General features: G+C 43.6%; 1 protein-coding gene across 1 annotated transcript in view; it reads right to left on the reverse strand.

Moving 5' to 3' along the window:
* Window positions 1-893: 893 nt before the first annotated feature.
* Window positions 894-9,751, reverse strand: part of LOC131884462 (uncharacterized) — a 38,967-nt gene continuing 30,109 nt past the window's right edge. Inside the window, exon 4 of the mRNA XM_059232256.1 lies at window positions 894-2,778. Coding sequence (XP_059088239.1) covers window positions 1,265-2,778 — 1,514 coding nt within the window. The 3' untranslated portion in view covers window positions 894-1,264. The remainder of the gene's footprint in view (window positions 2,779-9,751) is intronic.

The raw sequence follows: 9,751 nt of genomic DNA on the forward strand, positions 1-9,751 counted from the left end.
GATGCAACCGGATCTACAAGGCCTACGTATTCCTTACGAATATTAGAGGGAAGCAAATTAAACAATGAAGGAGCCCAAGAAAGAAGAAGAGAAGTGAACTTCATTGTTCTAACCAGCCTTGATTCTCGAGGACTGGAAGGTGCTCTCAATGCGCACATTAGGGCTCTAGGATCACTAGAATTGACCCTAAATCCTGGGTTGGGACAAAGCTCATGGATGCTTTTGAAGACATACTGTATTAGATCCCTTTCGTACCTTCTCTGAACACTGTACAGTCCCAATGTGGGCCATAATTCCATAAAACAACATAACCAAAGTTGTCCTTATGATTTTCAGAGCAAAAAGAATGCCTAAATGTATTCAATTATTTATCTGAAACTTGATAGGGCTCTTTGTACACCGTGTTGCAGTAATTAACAAAAATATCCAGGAAAGAGTCTAAAAGGGGCTAAAAATAACCTTTTTGCCATTGTAAAACCTTTGTCACCCACTTTTCTAACTTTTTGAAAAAATACATTTTCTCAACTTAAGGGGTGGGATGTGGCTTATCAAGTTTCAAAAGATATGTCTAAACACATCTTTTGAATATTCTTTCAGTTTTTCTGGATTAATTTCCATTTTTTCGAAGTAGAAAGGTTCAGATTGCTGAATCATTTCATCAAAAATATCCGTTGAACATTACATAAAATGAAAGAAGTGATAACTAAAATAATAGTAAGTGCCTTGGTGATGTTTCGCAACTAAAACTACTTCAGCTAGTGTACTGTATATGAATTGTTAAATCTTGAGCCACAACTTCTCGTTTGTGATTGAATTGGCATTTTCTGTACCTTGTCTTTTGAGTATTTCGTACATTTGCCATATCTCACATATCGGCAATTGCAAGCGTAAAACTCCTATTTCCAATACCAAATGAACGAAAAACTCAACGAACGTCTCCTTTTAGGTACATGGGAAAAAGGATTGCAGTGCATATCGTTACGGAATACTCAAACCCCTGTGTCCCGTGATTAGGGCGTTAAAGAGCCTATAATATTCGGGATATATTGTTACTAGGACACACCTGAAAAGGTCAAAAGGTTAGGCTTAACATTAATCTCTTGTTCTTCCATTGACCCACAAAGCTTTCATTCATGAGAAGAACAGCTTCAAATCCTTGATCAGAATTCTACATAAATATGATTTATTGTGGACTCTGCTGGCATTGTGATACACAAATTTGTTGATGAACAATGAGCTGTATCCTCCGGATATTGAGGGTATTTCATACCCGGGTATCCTGATCCAAGAAGAACGGATCCCCCACGCCCGTTTCGTAGAGCCCACAATCACTGGGATAATGGGGAAGCGGTGGACTTTGCATGAGATTATGATGGCTGGTCACGCTAGCCGAATGATGCGCCGAATCCTCACACAAACATTTCCGAGGTCCGACCAAGGAATGCATGACTGAGGCTCGAGATAAGAAGCTGTCAGGGTCGGGATCACCAACACCAACACCTACGCTGACACCTCTGCAACCGGCGGCATGGTGGCTCTTGGACGAACTGGGACCCTCATTGGTCAGGGTAAAGCCACAATGGACACACTGACAGCATTGATGAAATTCCGGCAAGCCCTCGGCCACCGTGGCGGGGCGAGGTACGGAGTTGGGCAAGGTGGGATGGTGGTGGGAGGCAGGACAGAAGGGCGAAGGGGCGGAATGAGCACGGCTAGAATCGAGGTGAGGCTGAAAGAAGCTCGGGTTCGTGAATGAATCCATGGTGATGTGAGGCGGATTCCGAGACGAAAGCACGTGCGAATTGGGCTGATGCCGGTCAGCCGACAGCATCCCATTGTTGCGCCGTTCTTGATGCAATAAAGCCCGAAAGCTATCCTCGTCGTCACCGTCAGCGGTGATTTCGCTCCTGTCATCCTCGTCCTCGTCGTCTTCCTGACTGGAATTACCATCGGAAATTCGAGGATACTGGGCGGCTTGATGACTTGGATGGTGATGCCGGCTCTGCTTGGGTAGGGCCTGGCACTCGAAAAGATTCGACTCATGATCGACCCTGCGATTATGGCGTCGCAATGAGGCGGCTCGATGGCGGGCGCAGAGAAACATATCCGCCCGTCTTTTGGGGGGCGATCCTGAGCTGCTCTTGAGCTGCCCATTGAGTCGCGGGTGAAAATGCGCCTGATTCCAGGGGTGAGACACCAAGCGAGTGGTTTTCTCGGGCGGAAAGACCCCCGCCTGGAAGGGGTCCACCACAGCCAATGATTTTGTGACGCCTTGTGCTCCCTTCAGCCGCCCATTCCCCACTGCCCAAACGGGGTTGTTCTCCGCCGAGTCTCGCCGTTTGTTCGCTTCTGCCACTGTCATGGTTGGTATGTGCTTGTGGTCCATGAACCTTGACATGTCGCGCGTGTCTTCGTGTTCCTCTTGTTGCTCCAATTCATCTTCAGCTTTATTAATGGCCTCTCGAATGATGTCTCCATTTGTTGTCAGTTGATCAGCTCCTGTCAGCGGAGCTGCCAAGTTCTTGAGCAGGTGCACGCCGATTCGGCTCTCGTCTTGGCGGCAAAGATATCGATACTGATGATGGTGCATATAGAGAAAGATACTTGAGACTCCGGCAGCTTCGCAGGAGAGGAAGGAAATCACAAGGAGCAAGAAGGACCACCCATACTGATAAGTAAGTCGAGGGGGTGACAGCAGCGAGATGGGAACCAGCTTGGACCCTACCTCAGCCTTGAGAATGGCGATGTAAATCACTTGCCCGATGAACAACGACAAACCTAGAACAAGCAAGAACAGAAGCAATGGTCAAAAGTTGGGCCAAGCCAGGGATAGCCTATAAAATGTCAACCTTTCAGGGGGCTCCCAGCTAAACAGACATAAACAAGAAGGGGGTACATTTCGTCCATGATTCAAGCCAGCCAAGGCTTTTATGATGTATCCACTGCAGTTGCACGATGTGGAACGTCGATTGGTGCTATTTCAGTCTATTTCATTCTGAGGATATGCCTATCATTCCCCGGAGACATTTTCTTCCAATTTCCCGACGTTGAGGACAAGAGGACCCTTGGCGTATTCCTTGAAATTGACTTGCGGAAAACGCATTTGGCAGAAACTTTATAATTATTACATCAACGCAAATGTGTTTTTAGGCATGTCTTTCTCGTTTATGGATCAAAGGGTGCACTAATTTAGCCTTTGCCTTCGGCAATTGTGATTCCGTATGAGACACAAAACATTGGCCTAAAAACGAATGCCAAGAAGAACGGGAACGGCCATTTTTCCTTTTCTTTAGTTCTTGGGCGAAGAACCCCTACGTCTGGTTCTTTTGCTGTTGCTCTTTCCCTTGATAAACACAGTTTCGTGAAAATGGAAAATGCGGTTGATCTTCCACTATTGGCCACTTACTCAATATCCAAGGGACACAAATTACCCATGCATACTTTGTGTAACGGCTTGTTTTTCGTAGAGAGGTGAAGTCTTCGCCACAGCAAAAGTCGATTAACTTAAATGATGTTTCGTTTCCAAGTTGATGGGGTTCGGTTTAAACCTCTTTGCAAAAGCCAGTCATCATCTATCACTCCTTAAATACTACGTACACTAGTCAGTGATACATTAGTTCAATTCTCAAGGCACTCTTTGCGCCAATACAAAATGGGAACATTGTTCAGCCACTTTCAAGCTAANCTTTCCCTTGATAAACACAGTTTCGTGAAAATGGAAAATGCGGTTGATCTTCCACTATTGGCCACTTACTCAATATCCAAGGGACACAAATTACCGATGCATACTTTGTGTAACGGCTTATTTTTCGTAGAGAGGTGAAGTCTTCGCCACAGCAAAAGTCGATTAACTTAAATGATGTTTTGTTTCCAAGTTGATGGGGTTCGGTTTAAACCTCTTTGCAAAAGCCAGTCATCATCTTTCACTCCATAAATACTACGTACACTAGTGAGTGATACATTAGTTCAATTCTCAAGGCACTCTTTGCGCCAATTCAAAATGGGAACATTGTTCAGCCACTTTCAAGCTAATGATCTAGGGTAATCTCCTTGCTAGATGTCGGTCTTTGGTGCTAAATTGGCAAGAGTAATTGTATAATCTTAAAATCTAGCCGGGGACTTGGAAGTCACCAGAGTTCCTCGATATGAAAGTGGTTAAAAGCGTACAACTCCGTTTAGAATATCCTAGGAACTAATGAATTTAAGAAAGAAATGGTCACTCTTAGTTTACCTTCTTTCCTGAGCAACGGAAATACCTTAAGTGTTCACAATCAATATTCTAAAAACTTTGGAATTAGAAATTCTTTAACTACTATCCAGTATGGCTGAGCACGGCCGGCCCTTAAGACCTTAAGTAATTGCATTCCCATGGCGAATGCCGTATAAATAGAAGCCTTAAAAGCGTTTTGCCTAGGCCCTATCTTCGGTTACGGTTATACCATTATAGACATTGGTTTTAACTTGTTTACCTGAGTAGTTTTGTGATCCAAACTATTGGACCTCTGTTCCAAAGCTGGTATAGGCTGAGATTATATTTTGGCGAGAGTGTGCGCTAAAGGTGTTCGAAAAAGCAAAATCCTTGGCAGATGTAACTCTTAATGTTCAGAGCCTGAAATAGCAGTTCCAATCACTATGAGGTTATGGGTGTTTTATCGAATAACTTGGTCTATGAAGGCAGAGTATCTTCATTCTTTTTTTCGTTTCAGGTCAGAGTGGGTCCAAGGTTGAACTTTTTATAGGTAAAGAAAGCCTGAAGTACGAATAAAGATCATCAAGTCCAGAAGAAGAATGTGATTGTAATTATGTCCATTCGTTGCACGCATCTGGAAAAGGTCTAGGACGAGTGAACAAGAGCCTGACTTGTTAATAAGAATATAAAAAGCCTTATCTTTTGCTTGACAATTATGAGCCGTCTTATGAGCGCTATCTTTCCTACGCTTGACTTCTTCGAGACTTGCGAAAATACTCTTTTTTTTTTGCCCTGTAGGTATAACATTCAAGGCGCAATTGGCATTTACAAAGGATTATTTTGACGTCTGCACTCAGACCGATGCTCAAGCGATGGATGCAGTTGTTTGTTGGGATAATACAAATTCTAGCTTACTCTTGTTGGGTGTATACTGACTGCACACTACATCGTTGTCCTCTAATGAGCGAAATGACTAACATTTGCCAAGATCTTCGTGTCCTATCATTCGCAGTAAAGCTTTGAAAGGTTAGATATGAAGGAGGGGATCATGAAAGTCCCCCTCTCCCCCNCATCCCATGCAGCTATGTAGCCAATGTCAGTGGTGGTGTCGATTTATCACGATTATCCAAAGAATCCTCGCTTTTAATGTGCAAGCGTGCGGTGCGTAGATGTGCACTAACCAAAACGGCTCTATGTATTGTTGTATTGTAGTCTGCATGTGAAGTCGTAGTATAACAGTGGTGTGTTCCACTACTACATACTGACACACTACTATTATTAGCGTAGCAACGTTACGCCGATAGCAAATGAATACATCTTTTTATGTTTTTTAGCTCAACATTTTGAAGGCAAAGGTTCCAATCAACGTTGGATGATGGAGAAAAAACGGTCTAAAAGAACCATCATCAAGTTGACTATAGCCTGGTCGTTTTTTTTCGTTTTTTTGCCATGAATAGTGGCAGTCGATTTTGATTTTGCCCTTGCAGGGTAGTCTGAGTGTATGGTCCCAGGTTAAAGTGAAGATTGCCTGGAACTCAAACATATTTCCTGTTCAAAATATCATCTCAAGGAAAGTGGCCATGAAACATCCTGACAAAGCTTTATGCAGTTATATTTATCGGCTTGTATCCTCACTTAAGAATGCTATTTTTTTTAAATGTGAATTAAGTCACAAAATGTTGTCGAAATTTTAAGGCACGTTAATCGAGGACTACCCTGTCTTATAACAAGAATGAATGTGTACTATGTACGTTCGGGTACGTACTGCAATAAAAATGGGCTCAGTACGTTTGTGTGTTCTGCGTCGAGAGCTCGAGGTCAAGGCACAGGGAGGGAGGACACCCTGGGATAGATCAGATCAGGTCATCTGTACATTGGGCTCCCTCCAATTTGCCTATCACTAGTCCGTGTTCAACACATCAGATATGAGGGCACGAGCACTATCACTCAGGTCATTGAAGGTGGTCGAGTCAGTCAGTCAGTCACTCTGTTAGTCTTTCGGTCAGTCCACGAATTTCATCAACGCTGCATTCAATAAGTCAATGCAACTATCGCTGTTACTGGGCTCTGTTATTGTCATAGAATAATCGAATGAACTCCGAGGGAAATCGAAAATCACCTTCAAACATGACGGTGCAAGCACTTTGGGGATCAAACCCTTGGATGGAAAAGCATTGATATTCATGTTTTTGGATAGTCCTAAACAACCATGCCAAATATGTGTTGGTTAGTGGGTTCATCTGCGTGGTTTCTCATCGGCGGGCGAACCACTGATGGTGACTATTCCGACACCAGGTTTCATTGTTCTCAATCGTTCTTATCCTCTTCTTGAGGGAGAAAGCAAGCAACCCAATGGGTGAGTGAGTGAATGAGTGAGTGAGAAAGAAAGAGAGAGACAGAGACAGAGAGAGAGAGAGAAAAAGTGGATCAAAGGAAGACAACCAACGAACAAGGCGAGAGGTTCCACTCTGGGACATGTTCTTGCGGGTGACCAGTTTGACCACAAACCACAACAACACAACTTCCTGGCCAACATGTATATAAGGAACATCACAAGACGACTGAACACTACTTAATCAAATCGGACCTCGAGATCATGCGGAGGCAAAGGATAGATAGATAAGCACGATCATCAACAAACTTGCTTCGAAATACCGCATAGAACATCACATAACATACCTTGATGTTCTTGCGCATTCGCCGTCTCAGATTCCTTTACATACGTGCAATATTAACAAACAAGAACACCCATCCTGTCGGACTGACTTCGGGCACAATATCTCTCAATTGAACTGGAGCCATCGGTTCCATGCTCCCCTTGCCCTCCATGAGTCGAGATGTCCTTGACCATAAGTACTCTAAACATTCGCTTCGCCTCCGGACGATGTGTGATCGAAAAACAAGAGCCAGAAAAAGGGAACGAGAGAAAAATAGCGACTCGGTCCAAAGTCAAGGAGACACGAAGGCCAACCTCCGAGAGCCTCGAACAAGCCCAAGAAATAAATGACTGGATGGGTCTGTGTGCTGAACTTCCTTGCGAACTATCCCAGGACTCCCCTGGATTGAGTGACCACCCAAGTCGCGGAACTTCAAAATAAGTGCTTGAGCCAGTTCAGCTTTCTCTCTTCCTTGTCTCGTTAGTCGCTACGTACTGTATATTGACTTGACACCCAACGAGAGACATCAACATACTTGGCACAAGCCTGAAGATCATGCCAACTAACTAATCATTGGCTTCGGCGTTGAAGATTGCCCACAGGCATAACCACCTCCTTGAGATTGTAGCAAATCAACCTTGGAAGATTTCTCTTTTTTTGTATCATTGTCGATGTCATGGCTGCCCGACAACTTTACTGTCTTTACTTTCGCATCCCTGACGAGCGCAGGTATTGGACCAATTGCGGGTATAATGAGCCTCCAATGTAAAGATACGGTCCATGTTGAGGAAGACGCTTGAAATGTTTGATTTTGTTGAAAGACCAACGTCGCAGTTTGGAAATAAAGACGGCTCTAACTTCACTTCTGGCTTTCATATTCCTACAGGGTATTCAAACAACATTCACTAGACGTTAGGAATATGTTTTTCCTCAATGTATCCATCCTTCGCCTTTTTGTTAGGCAAAGTGTCCCCTTTTCCAAATTGTTGTCCTCACTACGCTAAGATTTGAGGGAGGGTGTTATTAGACTTATATTCCAAATTGCCACCGGCCAAATACTCGCGGGGCTTATGTATTGGGTTCCCTTACGACCAAAAGGTCGTAAAATTCGGACCAAAAAATGCTTGCACCAGAATGCTGGTTTTGAGTGGGGCCTTTTTGGGGCCAATGCATAGCCACACAAGGGTTTTTTGGCCTTCAGCCATGGCAAAACTGTATGCTTCAATACTAGCTAGAAGACTTCAGATCCAACTTTTTCTAAAAAAATGCAAACATAATTCGTGGCAATGTTCTACAATCGGGGGCCAAGACACTCCAGAACCATGCTTAGTTCCGATCCGAAACACCCTTTGTATCGCTCCTTCCTTTCGTAACCTACTTTTTCCTCACGCAGAAGGCAAACTTCTTGTCCGAGAAAATCTTCTCCGTGGACCATCTTCAAGATTCGGATGACTTGCAAGCACGTTTCTGTCCAGCAGCCATCCTTCAAAGTTGAGGTGAGAAGATGGCCAAGGGTTCGGTTTTACCACTGCCTTTCTTGACATCTACATATATTGTTAACTAACTGGTCAATTCACTTTTTTTATTTGGTCCAGTTTATGGCATTTTGGATACGATTTTTTTTCTCTATTGCTTTCTATTCATTGTTCTGAGTTGATTTTTGATGTGATAAAAATTTGCTAATGGCAAAAGCTATAGATAAGACATATGCCTTTCCAATGATAACGTCATCTTTCTTGTAGCTAAGATAGAGCGATGATTGATGTGAATGAAATTTATTTCGAAACCCTGCCTGAATGACTTGTATGTCTTGTAGTGAACCTGAACCTATTTTGGTAAGTGAAATACTCGTAGTACGGAGAAATTGCTTCAGTTCTCAAAATTTGCTTTTGGACGTCATCAAATAAGAAAGGAAAATGGACCTTTTTACTTGAGTGTTGACCTCTCCTGCTTTTCAGCCACACCTCGAAGCTCAAATGGACGGTGACCCGAGACCTGGATATTTAAGATTTCTCTATTTAGATTTCCATGCCCGAGGTCAGGCCCAAAGTTGTTCACCCGCCCAATTCTACCCAACTACCAACTAGTTTACTATATACGCACATAGTACATATGAGACTGGCAAAGAGCAAAGAAAATGCGTGCACTCTACTTCTACTTTTGACCCGAAGAAGGTGCCGCGGCTCATCAATCCAGAGAAGCACCCTGACAGTTCCCTGGGCAAGGAACCGGTGGGTGATGTGGATTCCCTTATGCGGAAAACACTTTGCTCCCATCAGTCACAGCTTCCCATTGCCCATTGTGACGACTCAGGCTACATGTAGTTGGCCTCCCAGATCAAACTTCGGTTTAGGGTTGTTAACAACCGAAAGCACAATTGTTAGCAAGACCATCGACGGACAACATGGTCCTGTCTCTCTCGATGGATGGGAATCCAATGTGTTGAGGTACTATCGTACAATTCGATCGAAATTAAATACTCGATCAGGTACCTATCAGAAATACGAAAACAGAAAACTGCAACCATGAACGCATCTACCGTACTACCGTACTACTGTACTATTGTACGTATGTACAGTATGCGTGATACAGGTACCTCTACCTCCGTCCGAGGACAAATGAAGTGACCTTGGGCTCGTTTACCTTAGATTGTTTCCAAAGACCAGAATTGTGAGTTGAACACGAGAAGCAGTCGACGTCGAATGGAAATAGGTTACATATCTACAGTGCAGTATGGTATCGCTCATTCTGAGTCACCGACTAATCAGACGACCCAAAATTAGTTTCAACCTACTTCATGCCTGACATGACCTGATACGACCATTTACCCTGGTACCTATGTAAACTCACTTGTGGCAATGACATCATGTATTCGACAATAAATGTTGGATCGAAATTGAATGGA

The sequence above is a fragment of the Tigriopus californicus genome, chromosome 1, assembly GCF_007210705.1.
Source record: "Tigriopus californicus strain San Diego chromosome 1, Tcal_SD_v2.1, whole genome shotgun sequence".
NCBI lineage: Eukaryota > Metazoa > Arthropoda > Copepoda > Harpacticoida > Harpacticidae > Tigriopus > Tigriopus californicus.